Source organism: Ranitomeya imitator, chromosome 1 (assembly GCF_032444005.1).
Source record: "Ranitomeya imitator isolate aRanImi1 chromosome 1, aRanImi1.pri, whole genome shotgun sequence".
Lineage (NCBI taxonomy): Eukaryota > Metazoa > Chordata > Amphibia > Anura > Dendrobatidae > Ranitomeya > Ranitomeya imitator.
Genome location: NC_091282.1, coordinates 466,383,481 through 466,409,525, shown reverse-complemented (window position 1 = coordinate 466,409,525; position 26,045 = coordinate 466,383,481). Strand labels below are relative to the sequence as shown.

The following is a 26,045-nucleotide window of genomic DNA, read 5'->3' as shown; positions in this document are numbered from 1 at the left end:
TTCCTCCTTGTTTTATAGTATGGGATTTCCATGGCTGCTTTGTACACTGGATTCCGCAGCTTTCCCTGATGCTGACCTCTAGTGACCAAATGCAGCTTTTGCATTGTGGATGTAATGGGCAGTACGGAGTGGTGCTGAATGTTTTCGGACCAAATTCCCATATATTGTTTTTTCTTCCATGGTTATCGGGCAGTTGGAAGAGATTGGTCAGCTATACGATGTAGATGTATACAGTGTAGACTGCTGTCAAGGTGCAGGGACAGGGACAGAAGCATCTGCCGCCACACATTACATAAGTGTTGCAAGGTTTGGGATTCCATGCAGTCTTGCAGAAGTCGCTTGTACTTGTAACTCTTAAGTTTTGTACATAGAAGAATACTTGTACCCCCTCCGTAAGCACGTGCTCATGCTGTGAAGAGATTTTATAGAGCATTTGCCTAAAAATGTGGCTTTGACCACGAGACATGTCGCTGATAGGACACCCATAAGCCCCATTATGTAAAAGGAACCTGTCATGTCCAGAAATCCTACTCCCGTGCAATTATAGAGTTAATGGTGTTACAATCCTGCATGGCTGCTTTGCTGGAGAAAACGACTGTGTATCCTCCAGGCAGACGTTCGCTTCCATTGGGGCGGTGCGGGGAGTGCTAAGTCATTCCACACTATACAGTGAGCAGAGCTGTAGTTACTCCCTGGCACTTGGGCACCTTGCTCAGCAGCGCACGTGTGTACGAAGCGCAGGCTTTCAATCAGTGTTTTGAGAATTGTTTAGTTCTTTTGAGGGTTGAGTAAACCTGCAGGGAAAGGGTAAGTTAATTTTCTCCCTGTAGCTGCTGTGCCAGTAAGGCAGGCAAGCATGATTGTTTTCCTGCATATTGTTCCTATATCAGCAGATTAATAGCATTTTTGGAGGTGACTGGTTCCCTTTAAATATAGTGTATGACTTTCTGTGACACTCTGAACTTGAAGCACTCCCATCAAAATTTTTATTCACTTGCGTGTATATTGCCGTCATCCTATTCTATAGCACTGTGTACTTACAATTGCTCATTTTCCCTTCTACCGAGCTAATTCTTCTCTTTCTATTAGGTCTTTGACATCATGTGATTAAAAACGTACAAGCCGAATCCTTCTTATCTCTATGTAGAAACAGGAGGTCAATTTTTGCTGTATGAGTCAGAAGTCACTGCAAATGTCCCTGGCAGGGGGAAGGGAGGGAGCAGCTAGTTCAGGAGCTGAAAAGGGGAATGATAAATTCAGGGACCAGAGACTTAATGATTATACATAGAGCAGAGACAAGAGGAGAATTAGCTGGGTAGAAAGGCAAAATGAGCAATTGTAAGTATACAGTGCTGTATAATATGATGAATGCAATATATTGAGGATAAAAACTTTTATGGGAGTGCTTCTTTATAGTGCAATGGGAAACCCCTTTATCGAACTTATTCCTACAAGGGAATAACTGAGGAAATAAAATATAAGTGGGGCTTGGCTAGGTGGTGTATTTCTTTGCTGTACCGTGTGGGATGATCAAACGTCTGCAAATTTAAATATGAGCAGGAGGCCGAAATATATATTCTGTGACCATATCCTTTGTCAGGTAGCTGAGCTCCTGCCTGTTTACATGGAACAGACTTGTAGACATCTCTGCACCACAAAATCCACTGTGTACAATGGAGTTTCTGCAAACCTCACTCGGACAGATATGAGCATAGCTTTAACCCCTTAACGACCGCCGATACGCCTTTTAACGGCGGCCGCTAAGGGTACTTAAGCCACAGCGCCGTTAATTAACGGCGCTGTGGAAAAAGTAAATAGCGCCCCCCAGAGTCTGATTTTCTTCGGGGTCTAGGCTGCTGGGGGTAGCCGAGACCCCAGAGAACATGATTCGGGGTTTTTTTTACCAACCCCGCTTTTGCGATCGCCGGTAATTAACCGTTTACCGGCGATCGCAAAAAAAACGCGATTTCCCTTTTAATTTCTCTCTCAGAGAAATGGGGTCCCCAATAGCCCCCCGATACTTACCTGTCTCCCCCGGTGCTCCTCGTGGCTCCCGATGGGCGCCCGCCGGCCGGCACCAGGAGAATCTTTGGGGTCTCGGCTGCCGGGGGTAGCCGAGACCCCAAAGAACATGATCAGGGTCAGTTTTATCGACCCCTGTTTTGCGATCGCCGGTAATTAACTGTTTACCGGCGACCGCAAAAAAAAAAGCAAAGTGTAATTATCTGTCCTCTGATGTGATCGCACATCAGAGGACAGAGAAAAAGGGGGATTCGGGGACCCTATTATACTTACCGGTGTCCCTGGGTCCTCCTGCTGCTCCTCCTGGCCGCCGGCGTCTTCATGGGAACAGAAAATGGCGGGCGCATGCGCAGTGCGCCCGCCATCTGTCGCCATCTGCTGGCCGGCAGGAGAAGAGCAGTTGGGGCTAAAATTAGGGTTAGGGTTGGGGCTAAATTTAGGGTTAGGGTTCTTTCATACTTGCGTCGGTACGGGGCCGTCGCAATGCGTCGGCCCGACATACCGACGCACATTGTGAAAATTGTGCACAACGTGGGCAGCGGATGTAGTTTTTCAACGCATCCGCTGCCCAATCTATGTCCTGGGGATGAGGGGGGCATAGTTACGGCCACACATGCGCGGTTAAATGGCGGACACGACGTACAAAAAAAAGTTACATTGAACGTTTTTTTGTGCCGACGGTCCGCCAAAACACAACTGATCCAGTGCACGACGGACGCGACGTGTGGCCATCCGTCGTGATCCGTCGGCAATACAAGTCTATGAGCAAAAAAACGCATCCTGCGGGCACATTTGCAGGATCTGTTTTTTGTCCAAAACGACGGATTGCGACGGATGCCAAACGCAAGTGTGAAAGTAGCCTTAGGGTTAGGGTTGGGGCTAAAGTTAGGGCTAGGGTTAGGGTTGGAGCTAAAGCTAGGGCTAGGGTTGCGGCTAAAGTTAGGGTTAGAGTTGGGATTAGGGTTTGGATTAGGGTTGGCATTAGGGTTACGTTTGGGATTAGGGTTAGGTTTGGGATTAGGGTTAAGGTTGTGATTAGGGGTGTATTGGGATTAGGGTTAGGTTTGAGGTTAGGGTTGAGATTAGGATTAGGGGTGTGTTGGATTTAGGGTTTTGATTAGGGTTATGGTTAGGGTTGACATTAGGGTTGTTTTGGGTAAGGGTTGTGATTATCGTTAGGGTTAGTGATTAGGATTATGGATCGGGTTGGGATTAGGGTTAGGGGTGTGTTGGGGTTAGGGTTGGAGCTAGAATTGGGGGGTTTCCACTGTTTAGGTACATCAGGGGGTCTCCAAACACGACAGCCAATTTTGCGCTCAAAGTCAAATGGTGCTCCCTCCCTTCTGAGCTCTGCCATGTGCCCAAACAGTGGGTTACCCCCACATTTGGGGCATCAGCGTACTCGGAATAAATTGCACTACAACTTTTGTGGTCTAATTTCTCCTTTTACCCTTGTGAAAATAAGAATTTGTGGGCGAAAAGATCATTTCTGTGTAAACAAATTTTTTTTATTTTTTTTTATTTTCACGGCTCTACGTTATAAACTTCTGTGAAGCTCTTGGGGGTTCAAAGTGCTCACCACACATCTAGATAAGTTCCTTAAGGGGTCTAGTTTCCAAAATGGTGTCACTTGTGGGGGGTTTCCACTGTTTAGGCACATCAGGGGCTCTCTAAACGTGACATGGCGTCCGATCTCAATTCCAGCCAATTCTGCATTGAAAAAGTCAAATGGCGCTCCTTCACTTCTAAGTTCTGCGGTGCGCCTAAACAGTGGTTTACCCCCACATATGGGGTATTGTCGTATTCGGGAGAAATTGCATAACAAAATTTATGGTTACATTTCTGTTTTTACACTTGTGAAAATAAAAAAAAAAATGGTTCTGAATTAAAATGTTTGCAAAAAAGTTAAATGTTCAATTTTTCCTTCCACATGGTTTCAGTTCCTGTGAAGCACGTAAAGGGTTAATAAACTTCTTGAATGTGGTTTTGAGCACCTTGAGGGGTGCAGTTTTTAGAATGGTGTCACACTTCGTTATTTTCTATCATATAGACCCCTCAAAATGACTTCAAATGTGATGTGGTCCCTAAAAAAAAAAAATGGTGTTGTAAAAATGAGAGATTGCTGGTCAACTTTTAACCCTTATAACTCCCTAACAAAAAAAATTTGTTTCCAAAATTGTGCTGATGTAAAGTAGACATGTGGAAATGTTATTTATTAACTATTTTTCGTGACATATCTCTCTAATTTAAGGGCATAAAAATACAGTTTGAAAATTGCAAAATTTTAAAAATTTTCGCCATATTTCCGTTTTTTTTCATAAATAGTCGCAAGTAATATCGAAGAAATGTTACCACTAACATGAAGTACAATAGGTCACGAAAAAACAGTCTCCGAATCAGCGGGATCCGTTGACGCGTTCCAGAGTTATAACCTCATAAAGTGACAGTGGTCAGAATTGCAAAAATTGGGCCGGTCATTAAGTACCAAATTGGCTCTGTCACTAAGGAGTTAAAAGTTATTACAGATAAAAATGTATGATCTATTAATTGGCCAAAAACAAAAGATGGTTGTAGAAGTGATTATATGGCTTGGTAATAACGTGCCGTATGGACTCCTGGGATATCTGTACATGGGGGTTATATTTAGAATGCTGTTAGTGTGTTTCTACAATTAGTTTGCCGATGTGTCCATTAAAAGATCAATGATCCTTGGTCAGTCTATCCACGTGATCGTTTCCTGCTCCGTGTCCGACCACTTCATAATCTGGATGCATAGTGTAGCAATTGGCCTCCATTCCTCCCCTGGTGTTCCCGTGTGGCCAGGCTCCAGCATACTGTGTGTCCTGCAGTCAGTGCTGGATTAGGCTGCATCGCAGATTGGTGAAATCTCCCAGCATCCCTCCTGAGCACAGAAGAGCTCGCATCCTCCGGCGCTCCAGCATCGACCCACTGCTGATCTATCTGACATTTCCGTTAAATGCTGTGATGGGGAGCCCCTGCCGGGCCAGCTGCTACCTGGGGAACTTCACTGCGCCTGCTTTTCTGCTTGATGACTGACTGCTGCCGGATGAGTACATGTGCGTATCACCTAGAGCTAAACGTAGGTTTACATAGTATGCATGTCCTGGGTATGTTTCCTTCTGGTGAAGTGGGGGCCTAAGAAGGATTACTGCATTTTGGGGGAATTCTGCTCTTCGTGCCTGCAGATTTCCCCCTGTACGTATAGCACCTGCTTCTGCATTGCTGCAATTCTGACATTGGCCGTCATACACGTCTGTGCTCTGCACCCTTACGGTTCACCTTGGCATTGTACGGTGCTGAGTGATAGAACGGTGCATGTACTTTTATATTTTCCTGCCTCGTACTCTTTATTCTGCTATAGTATGGCATATATTGTATTGTGCTGGCTGCAGGTCATCTGGAGCATCCGCATTGCCTCCATGTTCCCTCCCTCTGCTTGCAGCCTCATAAGGGACCTTATGCCTCTACTTGTATAGACTTGGTTTCTGGGGGGAGGGATGGAAAATGTGTCCTACTCTTTTGTTATAGACAGCTGCTCTAGCAGGAGGCTTCTATTTCTGGTGCCGAACCACTGAAAATGCAAGCTTGGCATGTTTGTGGTGACTAGCACCAGAGGAGTTAATGGCCCAGGCTTCCCGAGGCTCCTGTGACTTCTTCGGATGTAACTTTCTGTAGCCAGCCTTTCTCCTTGTTGTATTTCTCTAGATATTGACGGTAGGGGGATGTGATGGGAGATGTTTAGTAATAGAGGGGGCAGCTCCTTTTTATGTCTTACATAGCAGGTAATCCGTACATGCATGCAGTCTGACTGTTATGTCCTACCTGCAGCTTTTTCTTGATTTCCCCCTGCTTTGCATCTTTTATTTAGTTTTTATGAACTGCGAAATTGGAGATGTTTGAAATTTCACCCAAATCTCTAAAGCCCCATTTGCAGGTACCGGATTTGTACTACTGGTGGCCATCTGCACATCCACGGGTGGGATCCGAGGGTCATCCTTCTGCCACAGAGCAGTAATCTAAAAGTCTTAGGAAGCCAAAATGTTTGCCGGCTTTGGGATTTCTGCTGCGGATCCTCCATTAGATACATGGGTGGACACACCATTAGTGCAACCACACAGGGGTCCACGAGGCAATGGGACCCACTCCTACCTCCAAAGCGGAGAGCCCCTTCTAAGGTGCGTTATGGTGCAAAGGGGCCATTTCCTGTTGCACAGGGGCTCTCTTCTGCCTACATTGTCCCTAATGTATACGGTATTGGTAGCCACCCAGTCTGAAGGGTCTCAAATGATAATATATAATCTAATATGCCAACACTGAGCCTAAAAGACAATTGAAATCCCAATGTAGTTGCTCACAGCTTATCACATGCAATGATGGCTGTGACCTTTGCGTTGTATTCTTAATATAAAGATACACCACTGAATATACTTGTTTTACCAGAGGTACCCTAATTTTTGGCTACCAGCCGAGATCCTGGCTCCAGCAGTCCATGTTTGTTTGTTTGTTTGTTTGTGTGTACCCATATGGTCAGTGCTGTGTGTAGGTGTAGGGGTCTGACTAGCTGTTTTAATGCAATAGAAAAGCCAACCCCCTTCTTTTGTCACAGCCCTTGTATAGACCAAAAAAGGACTGGCTTAGTGTTTTGAAATGCCATTCAGCCAGCCCCGGTCACCAGTGGCGTAAATATAGTCCGATGGACCCCAATGCAAAATTTGGGCTTGGGCGCCCACCTGCTTGTTAGTCAGATGTATGGGCCCTTGCAGCATTCTAGATCCCATAAACGCATACGTGTTTGCCCCTCATGTAGTAATGTCCTCTGTTCTGGCTCCTTCTTGGAATTATAACCCCATTTTGGAGAATGTTGTATAGTGAACCCTGTTCTGGTCCACCTCCAGCAGTTAAAAAATGTTTTTTAAATTCTCCCCTTTCTTTGCTCTTACGGCACACAGCGTCCTCCTCTATAGCCAGCAGTGACAAGTCAGTCAGCTGCCACCTTCAGATTGGCCCGCAGCGTGTATTGCGCCGCAGTACACTTCACCTGAATGTGCGTCTGCGTCCAGGTATAATTGGTGTCAGCGCGCTCCCCTCCAACCCAGTCGCGGTCACACAGTCTGCTACACCCCGGCCGGTCACTGGAGAGGCTCTTCTTAAGTTGATATAATAATTGTCCATTCTGCCTCTGGGGAATGAAAGCTGTAATCTGATTGGCTAGAATGTGCCCTCTATTTGTACTCTAAAGCTTAGTAATAAACTATATATCCAGGAAACCCTGCCTGGATAACGAGAAGCTGGTACACTTCTGTATAGAGGGCCTCGGTTACGTATCCGTGTGTACTGCTCTGTACTTTGTTTTTATTTTAGGTGGCGCTCCCATAAAGAATGTATGCATATATTTAGTCGGATGCTTTCCCACATCTCCTTCTACCTTACATAATGTCTTGTGATTGCCATGTCCACAGATCGCAGTGACCTGGATTTATTTATTGCAGCTTGAACTATTTTTATGAAACAGATGTAGGATTATTCGCTGATCTCTCAGCAATGTATTAACTGGTGGGATAAAATAGGACACGCTAAAGTGTTCAAATCATGAAGTGTTAGTCTTCAGAAGATTATTGAGGAGGGATCTGTTTGGTTTTGAAGACGGAGTTTTGAAATGAAGCTGTACTTACTGTAAATTGTATTTTTCCATTTTGTTTTGACACCTTTATTATTTTGTCTTTTAGTTTAGATTTTAGATTGTGTGCTTGTTCTCCTTTTGGCTATTCAAAATTGCAAATGTGTTTTATATGTATAGAAAGAATTATGAACCCATATGAAATTACCGTACTCTAATTTATCAGCATAGTGTTATTACAATGGTTAGTAGTGTTTCTTTGCAGCGCTGGGGTCATCGGTTTGAGTCTGACCCATGACATCCGCATAGAGTTTGAATATTTCAGTGTGTGTATGGGTTTCCTCTGGATACTCTAGTTGCTTTCCACAATTATAAAAAAAAAAAAAAAAATTGAAAAATAGGTGGGTGAAAGGTCTATCCAGTAACTTGACAACCTCTTATATGAAAGCGTGCCCCCTGCAGCGATTCTGCTCTCACATGGTATTAAAGGCTGCAGCATATCTGTGTCCGTTGATGGACTGCGGTGCTCATGCTTCCTTAGACCAAAGGAAGTGTGTGGACTGCTCCATCAGTGGCCACTGATGAGCTGTAGTGCTTGCATACCGTAACAATGCGCGCGCTCACGTGCCATAATTGTTTCTGGTGAGGGAAGTGTGCGCGTTGCAGCCCATGAATGTTTAGTCCAAGGAAAGTGTGAGTATTAGACTATCAGCAGCCATTGATTGGCTGCAGTGTTTACACAACAAGATGTCAGGAGGCCCCCCATACACATTACTGTCAGCTGTCGGGTTCTGAAAACTGTGTTCCTAAAGGCCCCAAAATACGAGAAGTCTTTTTTTCTTTTTTTTTTTTGTTGTCATATCTTGATGCTCTTCTTATTGCCTACTTTTGTGAGGTTGGTATTGAGAGCCATTCATAGCCAGATAGAAGCTGTGCATGTATGGCCACTAGCTAAAGCATTGCGGTGTGCACGACAGTTACACAAACTACACAGGAGGTTGTGTATCAACACATCAAATTATGGAACTGCTTAGTTTTCCATGATCTTTTAGCTATACAGTCATGTCTGAAAGTGGCTCCCTTGAAATTGTTGCAGAAAATGACACCTTTTCAATATTGTGGGTATTCAACTTTTTCAAGCATGTAATGCTCATTCAAACTCGTCTTTGGCAAGTAACAGGTGTGGGCAATATGAAAATCGCACCTGAAACCTAAAGGCCGGTGTCACACTTGCGAGTGTAATGCAAGAAACTCGTGCGAGTCTCTGGCATCAATACCCAGCACTGCCGCCGGCACTCAGCTACATTGAAATACATGCAGCCGCACGCTCCGGTCCCCAGTGCCGGCAGCAGTGCTGGGTATTGATGCCAGAGACTCGTGCATTGTGACCACGGCCAAAGGGGAGAAGTTGACTCCATCTTTGCATTTGTGTCTGTATGTCTCACTAAGCATGGGGAACAGAAAGGAGAAGAGAACTGTTTGAAGCCTTGTAACCTTCAGATTGTTGTGTGTGTTTTTTTTTTTTTTTAATAAACCATTTTGGTTCTCAAGTCCATCTCCAGAGATCTTGATGTTCCTTTGTCCATGTTACACAATGTAATCAAAAAGTGTGCAAACCATGGCACTGTAGTTAGAGAGCTGTCACACAGACAGCTCTCCAGCGACCAACGATGCCGGTAACCAGGGTAAATATCGGGTTACTAAGCACAGGGCCGCGCTTAGTAACCCGATGTTTACCCTGGTTACCAACGTAAAAGTTAAAAAAAACAAACACTACACACTTACCTTCCGCTGTCTGTCCCCCGGCGTTCTGCTTCTCTGCGCTGTGTAAGCACAGCGGCCGGAAAGCACAGCGGTGATGTCACCGCTGTGCTTTCCCGCTGGCCGGCGCTCACAGCCAGTGCAGGAAAGCACAGCGCCGGGGACACAGCGGAAGGTAAGTATGTAGTGTTTGTTTTTTTTACTTTTACGCTGGTAACCAGGGTAAACATCGGGTTACTAAGCGCGGCCCTGCGCTTAGTAACCCGATGTTTACCCTGGTTACCAGTGAAGACATCGCTGAATCTGCGTCACACACGCCGATTCAGCGATGTCTGCAGGGAGTCCAGCGACTAAATAAAGTTCTGGACTTTCTGCAGCAACCAACGACATCACAGCAGGATCCTGATCGCTGCTGCCTGTCAAACTGAACGATATCGCTAGCCAGGACGCTGCAACGTCACGGATCGCTAGTGATATCGTTCAGTGTGAAGGTACTTTTAGTCTCACTGGATGTGGACAGCGGAGAAAAAATGAAAGGTTGCAATACAGGATAGTCTGAATGATGGATAAGCAGCCCCAATCAAGTTCCAAAGAAATTCTTTCTGTCCTGCAGGCTCAGTTCGTGCTGACATGGATGCACCCTATCAGTCGACATTTGAATGTAATGAAAATGCTAGGACAGGAGACCCAGAAGGACCCCACTGCTGACACAGACCTAAAAAAGCTAGACTGCAGTTTGCAAAAATGTATGTGAGTAAGCTGTGAAAATGCATCTTGTGGGTAGATGAGACCAGGAAGGAGCTTTTTGGTGAAGCACATCATTCTATGGTTTACCGAAAATGGAATGAGGCCTTGTTTTGCTGCCTCTGCATTGACTGTGTGCAAGGCATAAAATCCGAAGATTACCAATTATTTTGGGTTGAGTTTGTGCCCTAGGTCATGGGTCTTCCAGCAGGAGAATGACCCAAAACATTACTTCGAGAAACACACAGAAATTGATGGAAACTAAAGGGCTGGAGAGTTCTGAATTCGCCAGCAATGAGTCCGTATCTAAAGCCCATTGAATACCTGTGGAGAGTTCTTAAAATTGCTATTGGGAGAAGACTCCCTTCAAATATGAGAGTGCAGGAGCAGTTTGCAAAAGAGTGGTCCAAAATTCCATTTGAGAGGTGTAAGAAGCTTGTTGATGGTTTGAGGTAGAAATTGATTGCAATTATTTATTCCAAAGGGTGTCAATGAAATATTAAGTTGAGGGCGTTAACAATTTTGTCTCGCCCATTTTTTGGCTTTTGTGTGAAATTATGTCCAATTTGCCTCTCTTTTTTTTTCTTTTTTTTTTTTGTGTGTATGTTCCAATAGACACAAAATAAATGTGTATAACAAAACATATAATTGCAATAATTTTCTTGGGGAAATACTTAATGTATTTTGGGGATTAGAAGACGCACTTTTTTCCCCCCCAGATTTGGGGGGATAATGGGGGTGCATCTTATAATGCGGCTATACCTTACCGGTACCGTTGATGCAGGCTGGGATGAGTGGGTGCCCGACGGTGCTGCTGGGGCGGTCTCCGATGCTGCTTTCTCCTCAAAATTTGGGGAGCGTCTTATAATCCGAAAAATACGATAATTTTCTGGAACAACTTCAAGGGTGCGAATACTTTTGGCCATGACTGTACAAATTTATAGTCATAAAGATGTCACTAATGAGGTCAGAAATGTATTATTTGTTCATAGAAAGCTCTACATTTTCATGTATTGGAAACCATAATAGGTTTCAAACAAAATCGAGAGCGAAGAAAAAGTATGCCGCTGCTTGAGCGTATGCTATAAGGACCCTCCACTTTTGGCATACATCATTCTGCAAAAGTATACAGAGAAGTTGGATGTTATCCACTACTATTTTAATAATAAAAAGGGGGTTAATGTGGATATTTAAAAAGAAAATGATTTGGATACTTGCCTAATTTGACCTCCACTGTTCCACCCCAACACTTCCTGTTACCCTCTCTGGTATTCGGTCTTCCTCTTCGGCCGGTTTCACACGTCAGTGGCTCCGGTACGTGTGTTGACAGTTTCCTCACGTACCGGAGACACTGACTCACGTAGAAACATTAAAGTAAATGTGTCTCTGCACATGTCAGCGTGTTTTCACAGACCGTGTCCGTTTTCAAAACACGGAGACGTGTTCATGGGAGCGCACGGATCACACAGACCCATTAAAGTCAATAGGTCTGTGTAAACACGTACCGCACACAGATTCTGTCCATGTGCCATCCATGTGCCGCCTGAGGACCACACAGAACAGCGCTACAGTAAGTGCTGTCCCATGTGTGTGGTGCTGAAGTCGGCATTCATCCCTTCTGTCCTGCTCGGCTGAAAGCAGCGCTTGCGGCAGGTGGGTGAGTATTTCTCTGCAAGCGGGCGGGCGCACGGGGGGTGGGAGGCGGGAGGTGACCCCAAACTTTATTTTTAACAAACAAAACTTGATTTTTCATCCCTTCTCTCCTGCAAGCGCTGCTTTCAGCCGAGCAGGACAGCGCCACACGCAAGGGACAGCGCAGTCTCTCCTGCACGGTCCGTGTGGTCCTCAGGCGGCACACGGCTTCTGCACGTGTGCCACACGGCTTCTGCACGTGTGCCACACTGATGTGCCACGTGAGAACACGGATAACTTTGGTACCGATTTCTCCGGTACTGGAATTATCTGGACGTATGAGACTGGCCTTCTGGATAGGAACGAAACGTGACAGCTGCAACCATTCAGTGGCCACTAATCATCTGCAACCTTCACACTAAGGCCAGGGTCAGACAAGTGTATGCACAATGATCTGTTTTTAATGCATAAAAAAAGCGTTTTTCAACTGTATTGGAATGTGTATGTCCTTTGTTACATCTGTGTGGTCTCCAGTTTTTACCCTAACTACAGAAGACACTTTTCTTTATTTCTTTATCACTTATTGAGGGACACCGGTAACCATGGGTGTATGCTGCTGTCGCTAGGAGGCTGACAGTATACACCCACCGACAGGCACAAAGTACCTCAGTGTAAGCGTAGTGTCTGTAGGAGGCAGGCCTGGATCTCATCCCAGATCCGTCTTTTCCTTTTCAGGTCACCTGTTGTGTTATTATTTATTTTTTTTGTCTTTCAGATTCTTCAGCTTCAGGGTTTGGATGTAATGTCTCACCCTGTTTTCCCACAATTGTTCAACTGAGAGCAGTGTGGTGTCACCCACATCGCCCACTCTCGGACCCGCAGGCAGGACTTTATCCCCTGTCACCTTTACTGGTGTTTCAGGGTGATTTACTGGCAGCCAGTACTTGCCTTTTCCCCTCCTCACCCCTCTCCCCTTGTAAGGGGTTGGTGCCGTCTCCTGCACCGTCCGGAGACGGTGCGGGAAGGGGATCCCGGTTTCCAGTGACCCTCACCCACCCTGAGGGCTCCTGATGTGATCCTTGTCAGTGAAGAGGGATTCGGGACTCACCTTTTACAGGTATGCCCCTTTCTCTGTCCCCGGCATCTACTTGCCTGCCTCACTGTTTACCCGCGACCGAACTTCACAAAATATGGCATCACTGAACGATAGCGGCCATCTTTTCTTCATGCTAGTGCTTCGTTAACACCCTCCTTCTGTCCTGGCCACAGCCACACCCCCGCATTAAGCACGTGTAATTATCATGCTTTTTTCCCTATCAAGGGGCCTCCTCTTCCTGCCCAGTGGACTCCTCCAGCGGCACAGCCAATAGGAAGGGCCCCTACTCCCTGATACCGTCAGACGTGGCCAATTTTCATACGGACTAGGACTTTAGTTAATGCAGTTTTCCGTTCCTGTCATTGCATGTCCTTAGTTAATTTAGCTTTGGGCCTTCTCCTGGACTCTGGGTAGCCACGCCTGCTTACCGGTCCCTGGCCAATGAGTGACCACGCAAAGGAGTGATCGTACCCATCCCCAGAAACATACGGTTTTCCTGGTTCTACTCTATTATTTTCATAGTCACGGAGGAAGACGGACCGCTCCCTCCGTTTTTGGACCTCGAGCGGTTTGCCTGTCACGTTCAGTTCTGTCTTTTCAGGACCGAGTCCCTACATTTGGTTATCACTTCCATGGACTCGGGAGAATTCTTCACATTCCTGTTTGTGTTTGGCATCAGCGGTTCCTATGGTGTGCGATCCAGGAGGGTCTTTATCAGTTCACAGCCCTTCCTTTCGACCTGGCCTCTACTCCCAGACTAGTCACATCATGACAGTGATCATGGACATCCTTCTCTTCAGGTTTTTTTTTTTCATATTTCCCTACTTGGACTATCTTCTTATCAAGGAGCCGTCCCGCCGAGACTGCAACCAGAATCTTCAATTTACTTTGGATACTCTGGTCCATCTCGCCTAGATTATAACAGAGAGAAGTTCTCCCTCACCTTTGCTCGGCACCTGGTGTTTCTAGGTATAAGGTTCGACACAACCCAAGCCTGTGTCTTCTTTCCAAAGGAGAGGGTTTTTTTTTTTTCATCCCTCTGCCTGGGCATCCGTACTCTAAAGCAGGGGTCCCCAACTCCAGTCCTCAAGGCCCACCAACATGTCATGTTTTCAGGATTTCCTTAGTCTTGCCCAGGTAATAATTGCATTACCTGTGCAATGCAAAGGAAATCCTGAAAACATGACCTGTTGGTGGGCCTTGAGGACTGGAGTTGGGGACCTCTGCTCTAAAGCGTCCAGCTTCTCTCCTCCCAAGGTCCTGCATGAGAGTTCTAGGGGAAAGGGATTGTTGCTATGGAAGCCGTTCCTTTTGCCCAGTTCCATGCCCATCCTCTTCAGCTGGCCCTCAGGTAGTCTCCCCGGATGATCCTGTGCTTCTACCTCTCAGGGTGAGACAGTCCCTCACCTGGTGACGCTGTCTGCATCAGTCCTATGAAGGAAGGCCTTCCTCTCTGGTGGCAGGTCATCACCACCGACACCAGTCTCCTCATTTGGGGAGCCGCTTTTTCTTTGTCACACAGGGCAGGGCCACTGGAACTCCAAAGAGGCCTCTCTCTCCGTCAGTCTCCTGGAGATTAGGGCAGTTTTTTTCTTTGCTCTTCCCACTGACCTTCTCTCTTTCCGAGCTAGCCGGTCTACATACAGTCTAACAACACCACGGCCAAGGCTTACATAAACAAGTTTTGATAGTGGTAACAAGGATTCTGCAATGGGCTGAAGGTCACGTTTCCGCCATATCAGCCATGCGCATTCCGAGGGTAGAAAATCAGGCAGCCGATTTTCTGAGCCATCAGGGTCTCTCTTCAGGCGGGTGGTTGCTCAGCCCCTCAGTCTTCATCCAGATATGCTGAAATGGGGCTCCCCGGACGTCGTTTCCATGGCGTCTCGGATAAACCATGAGGTTCGTAGACAGGTCCTGGGATCCTCTAGCCACCTGTTGAGATGCTCTAGTATATCGTGGTCACAATTCCAACTACCTTAGCTTTTTCCGTCTCTCCCCTTGTCCGTGAGTCGTGAAAAGGATAAAGGAAGAAGGGATCCCTATTATCCTGATAGCTTTGGACTGGCCAAGAAGGGCCCGGTGAACATCTTCATGGATGCCGCTTGGAAGCTTCCAGGACATCCAAATACTCTGTCCCAAGATTCCCTCTTCCACCAGAGTTTATAGTCTGAGTTTAACAGCATGGCCGTTGAGACCATAGTCCTGAGGGAGGCTGTTTTTTTTTTCCCCATCTGGTCATTCAGACCATGATTAGGGCCAGGAAACCAGCATCCTTGCGTATCTACTACGAATACTGAAATGCCTTCTTTCGGTGGAGTGTGGCTAAAGGTTTGTTCCCTCTTGTCCTTCTTTTTTTTTTTTTTTTTCTTTTCTTGGTTTTCCACAAGCGGGTCTTGACTTGGCTCTATCGTTTTTGTCAATTCTTTTCCAACAAAATCTGGCTTCTCGTTCCCAGTTAAAGGACCTTTCTTTAAGGAGTCTCCCACCTGGTACCTCCTTATCGTCTTCCAATAGATCCATGGGATTTTAACCTTGTCTTTGGCACGCTGTAGCCTGCTCCTGTTGAGCCCATTCAAGACGTCACTTTTTTCTCCTGTCTCCAGTTGTCTTCTTAGTTAAATTACGTCCATCAGGAGAGCTTCCGAGTTAGCGGCATTGTCCTGCCGTTCCCCGCCCCTGATTCTATATCGGGACAAGGTAGTTCTCAGGCCTGTTCCTTCCTTCTACCCAAGGTGGTCTTTTCATTTCTCATTAATGAAGACATTGTCCTTCCTTTTGTGTCTGTCCAGTCCATCTCCTGGAGAAGTCCCTCAACAAGCTGGATCCCGTCGCAGCTATCAGTCTACATTTCAAGGACTGCTCCCTTTTGTCAATCTGAAGCCCTGTTCGTCATCTCTGAGGGTTATCTTAATGGGCTCCTAGCTTCTAAGTTATCTATTGCTATGGAGGCATTCCACGTTCAGGACAAACAGCCTCTTCTGGGGGTTAAGGCTCACTCCGCGCTGCTGTGGGGCCTCCTGGGCTGTTCGTTACCAGGATTTGGCTTTCCAGATTGTAAGACCGCAACCTGGTCATCTTTGCACTCCTTTGCGAGTTTTTACGGGGTTTATACCTGTGCCTCTTCTGATGCAGGCCTGGGAAAGAAGGTGCTGCAGGTGGTGGTTTTGCACTGGCTGACCTGAGTCCATTTATTCCTCGAATCTTCTCGTTTCCCACCCTAGGGACTGCTTTTAGACGTCCCATGGTTACCTGTGTCCCCCAATGAAGCGATAAAGAAAGAGGGATTTTTGGTACTCACCGTAAAATCTTTTTCTTGGAGCCTTCATTGGGGGACACGGCACCCTCCCTAACTGTTTGTGCCATTATTTGGTCTATGTGCCTTCCTTGTTGGATTGGTACAAATGTTGAGTTTTTTGGTTGCTCCTCCTACTGCTTTAACGCTTTAACACTGAGGTACTATGTGCCTGTCGGCGGGTGTATACCGCAGAGGAGGAGCTATTTTCTTTTTTTTGCATACTGTCAGCCTCCTAGCGACAGCAGCATACACCCATGGTTACCTGTGTCCCCCAATGAAGGCTCCAAGAAAGATTTTACGGTGAGTAAAATCCTTTTTTTTTTTTTTTTTAATTAAAAAAAAAATTCTATGTGAATAATTGTAATGGTTAGGTGAAAAAGTAAGACCTATAGATGTAACATGTACGTGATCCATTTTTTTTGTAAAGCATCAACCAGTGGGCTGAGGTCTGATCCAAAGTTGGGTCTAAAGTATGTGCAGGCTGCTTTTTTTTTTTTTTTTTTTTTTTTTTTTTTTTTACACCCAGGCTATTGGTCTGTGCGAGGTGGAAATGTAGATATATGGTAGGTGATTACCTGTTGTTTTTTTGTTTTTAATATTCCGATGTGCCAAAATTTTATTAAAAAAAAAAAAAAAAGCCTATTATACTTATAGTCTTGATCTAGAAATATGGCGGTTCAATTAGCCTTAAGGTACCGTCACACTAAGCGACGCTGCAGCGATACCGACAACGATGGAGCTGTTTGGTCACTGGAGAGCTGTCACACAGACAGCTCTCCAGCGACCAGCGATGCCGAAGTCCCCGGGTAACCAGGGTAAACATTGGGTTACTAAGCGCAAGGCCGCGCTTAGTAACCCGATGTTTACCCTGGTTACCGTTGTAAATGTAAAAAAAAAAAACACTACATACTTACATTCCCGGTGTCTGGTCATGTCCCTCGCCTTCAGCTTCCCGCACTGACTGAGCGTCGACCGTAAAGTACAGCGTTGACGTCACCGCTGCACAGTGTGCTTTACGGCCGGCGCTCACTAGTTAGTGCGGGAAGCTGACTGGGGGGACATGACCAGACACCGGGAATGTAAGTATGTAGTGTTTGTTTTTTTACATTTACAACGGTAACCAGGGTAAACATCGGGTTACTAAAAACGGCCCTGCGCTTAGTAACCCAATATTTACCCTGGTTACCAGTGAAGACATCGCTGGATCGGCGTCACACACGCCGATCCAGCGATGTCAGCGGGAGATCCAGCGACAAAATAAAGTTCTGGACTTTCCCCAGCGACCAACGATCTCCCAGCAGGGGCCTGATCGTTGGTCGCTGTCACACATAACGATATCGTTAACGATATCGTTCAGTGTGACGGTACCTTTACCTGCCAGTTTTGCAAACAGCTAGGCCAATCTTTGTTCAGAATACAATAGGAAGTAAATGGATTCTATGACAAGTCATTGTAAGGAAAGAACATAAACAATGCCTTTCTGATTGCCAGTCCTGTGTCACCAACCAGGTCATGGTCTGCCATGGGACGTATGCCAATTTATTTTCTTTTTTCTCATGTATATGAAGGTTAAAAACCTCTTTAATATTCTACATTTTTCTTTTAGGGCCTCCAAAATGGACCTTCGATGTGCCCTGGAGGAATGCACTTTGGCTCTCAACTTATTTTTAAATAACAAGTTTTCTGATGCTCTGGAGTTATTACGGCCATGGTAAATGTGTAGGAATACTAGTTTAAATAAAAACCTTGATATCTTTTTACTAGTTATCACTCCAAGCTTTGTATTTGTTGTACCTTTTTGAAACTTTTTTTTTTTTTTTCAAAATTGCATGAACACACAATTGTAATAAAGAAAATGTTTAGGGTATGTGCACACGCTGCGCAGCTTCGGGTCCACAGCAGTTTCCCAAGAGTTTACATTACAATGTAAACCTATGGGAAACAAAAAAAACGCTGTGCACATGCTGCGGAAAAAAACGCGTGGAAACGCAGCGGTTTACATTCCGCAGCATGTCACTTCTTTCTGCGGATTACGCAGCGGTTTTACACCTACTCCAATAGAAAACAGCAGTTGTAAAACCGCAGTGAAAACCGTGGAAAAACCGCAATAAATCCGCAGCAAAGTGTTTTTGCCCTGCAGATTTATCAAATCCACTGCGGAAAAATCCGCATAGGACCATTCTACGTGTGCACATAGCCTTAGTTTTGTTTAGAGGCTTTCCCACGAACAAAGTTAATTTTAATCAACTGGATGGATGTGTTTTAGAAAACGTTCCTGTGCTGAGATAATCTTATACATGTGCCCCTGCTGTGTGCATTGCACAGCACACAGCAGGGGCACATTTATAAGATTATCTCAGCACAGGAACAGTTTATTTAACACATCCAATTGTGGAGCTTATTATTCCAAGATCTATTGATTAAAGTGTACTTTGTTTGTGGGAAAACCCCTATAAAGGGGATGTCCACTACCACCAACCCCTTTGTAAACTGTTTGGCCCGATAAAAATAATAAAGCCTATACTTGCTTCCGGTGCTGGCGCCGTTCCCGCAGTGTCTGCACGCGCTGTTCCCTGGGTTGTGATGCGGTGTTGTCATGCGACACTGGCACCCAATTAGTTGTGACGTCGCTGTGTCCGCCGTCATATGAACTGAACATGAGGAGGAAGCCAGGGCTGCAGCTCATCCTGGACCTCCTCTTCATGTGCAGTTTGTGTGAAGGCGGACACAGCGATGTCAGCACTGATTGGGCGCTGGGCTTCTCAGGTCATTCCACCACATCACAGCTTCGGGACCGTGAGTGCCGACACCACTGGAATGGCACGGGAGGCGAGTATAAGCTTTATTATTTTATTGGGGCCAAACATTTACTTTAAGGGCTTGTCCTAGTAGTGGACAACCTCTGTAAGACCTCTTCACACCCATGTACATCAGGTTAATGCATCTCCTGGTAGTAGCTTACTCCCATAGTGAATGCTGATAGTCCCCATTTATCAGGACTATCTTTACTTGTGCTGTGCCATCCCGCAGTCTTCCTCATTTGACAGCTAGCATTCCCTCTCTTGATACTGTGTGTATCTATATATGTGCACTTTGTATATACAAAATACAATACCTACAATCTATAACCAATTAGATGACTATTGTGCTTTGCTTCCACAGGGCTAAGGACAGCATGTATCACGCTCTTGGATACAGCACCATCTTGGTTATGCAGGCTGCGATGACGTTTGAGCCTCAAGACATACAGATGGGAATTGGCACAATGAAGGAAGCTTTACAGACGTGTCAGAGGTAATTGCTGCCTCCTGCGAGGTCCTACATCAGTTCAGAGTTTCTTGTAATTGAACTTTCAGCGTTTGTTGGTCACAAACACAATTTGAGCTCTAAAGAGTGTTTGTGAAGCCCCACTGCCGTGCAGCATACTGTACTTGTAGCTGTCCTGTACCCGTGAATCCATGGCATTCAGTATCTGCTTCCTCCATACTGCAGTACATATGCCGACACTCTCCATTGTAGTCCGTAGAGGTTATACATTCTAATGAAAGGTGACAAAGTATACACAACCACATGTAGCATAGATAGTGGCGAGTAGGGGGCTCACAGAGAGGGGGGACCATGTAGCTTCTCATAGCACTGAGCCACTATGAGGTCAGCTCTGCGTGCCTTGGGTCTCCTTGGAATGGCTCTAGTAACTTATAACTTTTTATGAACTATGTGATTGTTCTCTTATTGTGTAATGTAGTGGAGGGAAATATTTTAAAAGGAAGATTTTTTTTTTTTTTTATTTTAACATACAACTTGTTAATTTTTTTCTTTTTCCATTTTTAAAGGTTCAGAAAAAGAAATTCCGTGGTGGAGTCTTTATCAAATCTAGTGTCCAAACAGACTGGAGACCAATTCTCTGAAGGTACTAGTGACATTTATTGGGAAAATGCATACCATTCGTAGGTCGGTTTCACATGTCCTAGTTTGAAAAGCGTTGATATACTTTTTAACATTGAGGACTTTCAGGAATATGTTCAGTGTAGCTGGCTTTCTTTAAGCCCTGCATTTTATAGAAGGCGAAATGCCGAGCAGATGCAGGGAAACCACAATTTATGGTCACCCCTTTTTTAAGGCACTTAACATCTGGCACTGTAAATTTCATCATGATATTCCATATATTGTATGTTGGCCATTTCCTTTGAGAGGACCACTCCTTTAGCTGTTTTTTTTTTTTTTTTTTAAATTGAATTTTGAGTGGTCTTCTTAGGCCGGGATCACACATGCGAGAAACACGTCCGTGTCTCGCATGTGAAATCCAAGCTCTGGCGCAGGCACTTGGGAGCGGAGCGTGCTGCTCCATGTGTTCCTATGGGGCCGCACGCTCCGCTCTGGAGTGCCGGTGCCAGAGCTTGGATTTCACATGCGAGACACGGGCGTGTTTCTCGCATGTGTGATCCCGGCCTTATAAAGATTGCACTGTATATACTTTTGTGGAACTTCATATTCCGTGTATTTTCTTCATTGAAACCTTGCTATTTGTAGACATTTATATAATTCCTGGCTATTTCTATATCAAGGAATATCCTATAGAAATGACAATAGCAGTCATTGATCTACTGGATTATTGGCTGCAATGGCTAGTCTACTATTCTTACTGTTTGTTTTTTTTCGTTTTTTTTGTCAGTCATTTGTTTTTTGATTCTTCCCATTGACTTGTATTGTAAAGTATAGAGCGTCTTCTGAGCGGAAGCCACCTGAAAAAGGGTCATGTCTATTCTTTTTAATCGGTCAGCATATTTCGAAATCTGAAGTGGTTAAGACTGAACAATTGATCAGCAAGTAGTTTTTACATAATTTTTTTTTTTTTTTTAATATATGCATTTTTTTATTTTTACATTTTCCTGGTGTGTTTTTCCAGATAGGTTTCACAGTAGATGCACCTGAAAAAGACACAACCTAATACTCTAGCTACACCTTCTGAACCAATTTTTGTGATGATTCGTGACATACTGGGCTTTGTGTGAGCACTGAAGTAATGTCCTTGTCGCCCACATAGTAATGCCCACTATGCTAGACATACACACCACACTACCAATAACTGCTTTACACTCCCAGACAGTTACACGAGAACTGGTCGGCGGCAGACACATGAAGCCCACTCGGAGTGCCAATCTCAGTGCTCAAGTGTAGGTATAAACATGTCTGAACATTGCTACCCTGAAATCCGCTGAAAAGAAAAGGCTGAGGATGGACTATCCTACTTTGATTTTGTTTGTTTTTTTTGTTGTTTTTTTTTACAGATTCTCATCCAGTGTTTAGTGTCCTTTTTTTACCATCAGTATGGCTTCCGTTTTTCTAGTATGCAAAAAAAAACTAAGACCGCACCAGATGCCAAATTTTGTATCATATTTTCCCCTCCTTTTTTTTTTTCACAAACCCATTGACTTGAATGGGTGATTTCATGAGGCACTGTTGTGTGGCTTGGTTTTTATAATTGGGAGAACTGTTAATTATAACTTTTCTTTGGCTTTACACACAAACTACCGGTACAAATGATACATTCAAAATCAAAGAATTGAGCAGAACACATGTTGGTATAAGTTCAATGTGTAGGTGCATGTTCACACTGTGACCACTAAAGAAGCACTCCCATCAAAATTTTTATCTTAATATATTGCAATCCTCATATTATATAACACTGTGTACTTACAACTGCTCATTTTTCCCTTCTATCCAGCTAATTCTTCTCTTTTCCATTAGGTCCATGACATCACGTAATTAAAAACTGACTAGCTGAATCCATCTAAGCTCTGTTGAAACAGGAGGTCAATTTTCATTCTATGAGTCATAAGTAACTGCAAAAGTCCTGACGGGGGGAAGAGGAGTAGATGGATAATGAGTTGAAGGGGGGTGAGAAATGCAGGGTAATAGACTTACTGTTTCTATGTAGCGCAGAGAAAAGAGAAGAATTAGCTGGGTAGAAAGGCAAAATGAGCAATTGTAAGTACACAGTGCTATATAATATGATTGCAATATATTAAGAAGATAGACAAATATTTAGAATTCTAAATATCTACTGGCTAACACGGTACCAAGATATATTTCTTTCCTGTATTAAGAAGATAAAAACTTTGAGTGTGTTTCTTTAACATAAATTTACCTAGGATAAAAACAAAATGAGCCAACACCCAAGAGCAAGTAATTAGTAATAGTACATGTAAGTAATATAGGGTATTTACACGGTTTTCAAACCCTAAGTTATTTATATGCACAGTTACTATTTACTTACTGCAGGGTATTTGCTATTTTTTTTTTCCCCTGGTTTTAAATATGTTGAGAGAGAGATCTGTTTCCAGATTCAGCCATTTGATAGATCCGGTGCCATAGGGTTCTATTGTAGCAAACAACGGATGGCAACGGATCTGTCGCTGTCCGGTTTTTCGACAGACACAAAAAAAATTACTATATCCGTTTTGTCTGGCCCACAGAAAACCAATTTTCAAAGGTTCTGGCGAAAAACTGATGAAACCTGAGGTCATCCGTCGCTAATACAAGTCTATGAGAAAAAAACGGATCCGGCAGCAACTTTTGCCTGGTCCGTCTTTTCCAAAATTCGACGGATTGTGACTGATGGCAAAAAACTGATGTGTGAAAGGGGCCTTAGAAAATGATTCCTTTTCAGGAAGATCCCCAGGCTACTGTGCCTTACATCTAGTTTTAGCAACAATGTAGCAGCATTACTAGAAGCCTTGACCCTTACATAATTTCACCCTGTTGTTTTTTTTATCGTACCCCAGAAGAAATGCATGCTGAGATCTGCTATGCCGAGTGCCTCCTGCAGAAAGCTGCTTTGACATTTGTGCAGGTAATGAACGAATCCTGTAGTAGTTTCTCAGAATTGACTTAACATTAACTGTAAAGTATGCATGTAAACATTCCAGAATAGTTCCAGAAATGATCAGACGAGGCTGTGGGACTTGGGTAATATCTTAAATTAATTTCTTTTTAAGGGAATCTACCAGCCCAAACTGACTATAATCACTGCCTCTGTTCTGCAGAAACTGAAGAATAGACAAATGTGCCAGTTAGGGAGCTCAGTGCACCCTTGGTGTGACCAAGAGGATCCGTGCACTGTTCGAACCACTGGTTTTGCATGTCCGTGCTTCTTATTGGTGATTTGACAGCACTATCTGCAAAGAAAGTTCAAGGAAACCAGCCCTGTGAAACGCCAGTGAGGTGACTGGGCATGCAGAACAGTGCACCGAGCACCTTGGGCGCACAAAGAGTGCACTCCTCACCCTATTAGAACACAAAAGGTGCGATATTCATAGGGGCAATAAACCCTATAAGGTTATTTGCTTGGTGTATACTTAGGCCTGACAGACTTTCTTAAGGTGTTTTTTTGGGGGGATAAATAAAATTGCCCGCTAGATACTTACCATTGCACATCGTTTTCTCCACGTCTTTTTACAATCCTTCTTGACGGCATGACTAGACCAGCAGGACGTGTCAGCCATTGTGACCTTGGGACAGTGGGCCAGCTAGTAATGATACCCAATGGATGATATTCAATCATGCCGGGTTGTAAGGCAGCAACTGCAGCAAGGACACAATATGGAATTCTAAGGTTATTATGATTTGATTAGTATGCACAGTATGAAATATTAAGATGGAAATTGTATCAATAATGATCTCTGGGTCTAATCTTTATTCTTGTATTACAGTAAGATAAGTTCCTTGTGGCAGGTTTGCTGGTTTTATCTGTGATTGCGGAATGACTGTATAATAGACTGGCACAATACAAAGCTATAATTGGACTCTGGCATGTGGCAAGGGACAGCTCTGATTCATGAGGTCATGCTGCCATAGGGCTGTAGGGTGTTTTTCTTTATTATGATTCATCATTGATGTTGGATTAAAGTGTTCTTGCTTGTATAAATAATTACAATCCAGAGGTTGCTTCACTGCTTGGCTAAGCCTCTACTGGCGGATCGGTGGCGGTCTGACCCATGTTGGTTTAATGAAGTCCGTGTGGCACAAAGAAAACACTGTGCCACTTCTTCTAGGACACGGCTTTTTTTCAGTCATCCGCATTGTCGACCACTCTAGTCATTGATCAATTTCTTAGCAGTTTGAACGTGAAGGAAGTAGAGGCTGAAAGCTTGATATTCTTTCTAGTATGGCCTCCTACTTTTTTTTTTTTTTAGTGGTAAAGTATGAATGTAGTATCTGGTTAAAATAAAGATTAGATTCATGCTCTTGTTTCCTTTTGTTTTGTCCATGAACATAACATTCTACTAGGACGAAAACATGATCAACTTTATTAAAGGCGGACTCAAAATCCGGACGAGTTACCAGATCTACAAGTAAATGACTTCTAGCTTTAGTCTTGATGGTCTCTAGCATTTACATGCTGATGAATGCCTTGCTCTTTGCGTCCTATAGAGAATGCCTCCAAGTTCTGTCCTCCATGGCAGAAAACAAGAACTCCAGTGAAGCTCAACATCAATTTGAAGGTGGCGTTAAGTTGGGCATAGGCGCCTTTAATTTGGTAAGTATTTGAACAACCTTTTTTTTTTTTTTTTCAATGTTACCTTTTGTCTTATTCTGTAAATGCTGCCAAAGTGAAGCTCTGAATATGTTGAAATCCACTTCAAGTGGCAGAACATGAACCTGATGTAATTTGACAAGTACAAAGGCAACGCCTTTAACAGAACACCAGACAATCATGGCTGTGGTTGAGTTGCATCTCAAGTGGAGTTCTTGCAGCCTTTTGTTTTTCTTATTAAAGAGTTACAGTAGTTTAATCCAATAAAATCCCCTTTAATAAAGGCCCCTTCACATTAAGCGACGCTGCAGCGATACCGACAATGATTCGGATCGCTGCAGCGTCGCTGGAGAGCTGTCACACAGACCGCTCTCCAGCGACCAACGATGCCGGTAACCAGGGTAAACATCGGGTTACTAGGCGCAGGGCCGCGCTTAGTAACCCGATGTTTACCCTGGATACCATGCTAAAAGTAAAAAAAAAACACACTAGATACTTACCTACCGCTGTCTGTCCTCCAGCGCTGCGCTCTGCTTCTCTGCTCTCCTCCTGTACTGTCTGGGAGCCGGAAAGCAGAGCGGTGACGTCACCGCTCTGCTTTCCGGCTCATAGCCAGTACAGGAGGAGTGCAGAGCACAGCGCTGGAGGACAGACGGCTGTAGGTAAGTATGTAGTGTTTGTTTTTTTTTACTTTTAGCATGGTAACCAGGGTAAACATCGGGTTACTAAGCGCGGCCCTGCGCTTAGTTACCCGATGTTTACCCTGGTTACCAGTGAAGACATCGCTGGATTGGTGTCACACACGCCGATCCAGCGATGTCTCCAGGGAGTCCAGCGACGAAATAAAGTTCTGGACTTTGTTCAGCGACCAACGATCTCCCAGCAGGGGCCTGATCGTTGGTCGCTGTCACACAGAACGATTTCATTAACGATATCGTTGCTACGTCACAAATAGCAACGATATCGTTAACAATATCGTTATGTGTGAAGGTACCTTAAGACTGGGGCAGACTACAGCCCGCCTGTCATGTAGCATTACACATGATATTGTAGCTTTTTAGACGAGTAGCGGTCCATGTATTGACATCTCGAGTACTTTAGAATAGGAGTTGATGCATTCTCTCTTTTTTGGCTTTATCTTTCATTTCTTCTGAGTGTCTTTTATTTTTCATTGTTATAAGACAGTAAAAATATTACCATCTTGGGTTTGGCATTTCTGTAGACAAAACCCAGATCTGTCATAATCAATATATTTCCATAAAATAATTAGATTTTCTGTTTACTGGTCCCTGAAAAGGGAAAGGAACCTGTTGTGTTG

At 44.4% G+C, this 26,045-nt stretch overlaps 1 protein-coding gene across 3 annotated transcripts in view; it reads left to right on the top strand.

The window, feature by feature from the left end:
- The window catches only part of TTC39B (tetratricopeptide repeat domain 39B), a 139,921-nt gene that overhangs the window by 73,371 nt on the left and 40,505 nt on the right, over positions 1–26,045 (top strand). Inside the window, exons 3-9 of one of the 3 annotated variants that reach the window (XM_069765156.1) lie at positions 10,035–10,167; positions 17,798–17,902; positions 19,354–19,485; positions 20,025–20,101; positions 22,977–23,044; positions 24,481–24,545; positions 24,625–24,730. In XM_069765156.1, coding sequence (XP_069621257.1) covers positions 10,166–10,167; positions 17,798–17,902; positions 19,354–19,485; positions 20,025–20,101; positions 22,977–23,044; positions 24,481–24,545; positions 24,625–24,730 — 555 coding nt within the window. In that variant the 5' untranslated portion in view covers positions 10,035–10,165. Of the gene's footprint in view, positions 1–4,648; positions 5,100–10,034; positions 10,168–17,797; positions 17,903–19,353; positions 19,486–20,024; positions 20,102–22,976; positions 23,045–24,480; positions 24,546–24,624; positions 24,731–26,045 lie in introns of those variants that run through there. The other 2 variants (XM_069765165.1, XM_069765148.1) reach the window with 2 other exon arrangements.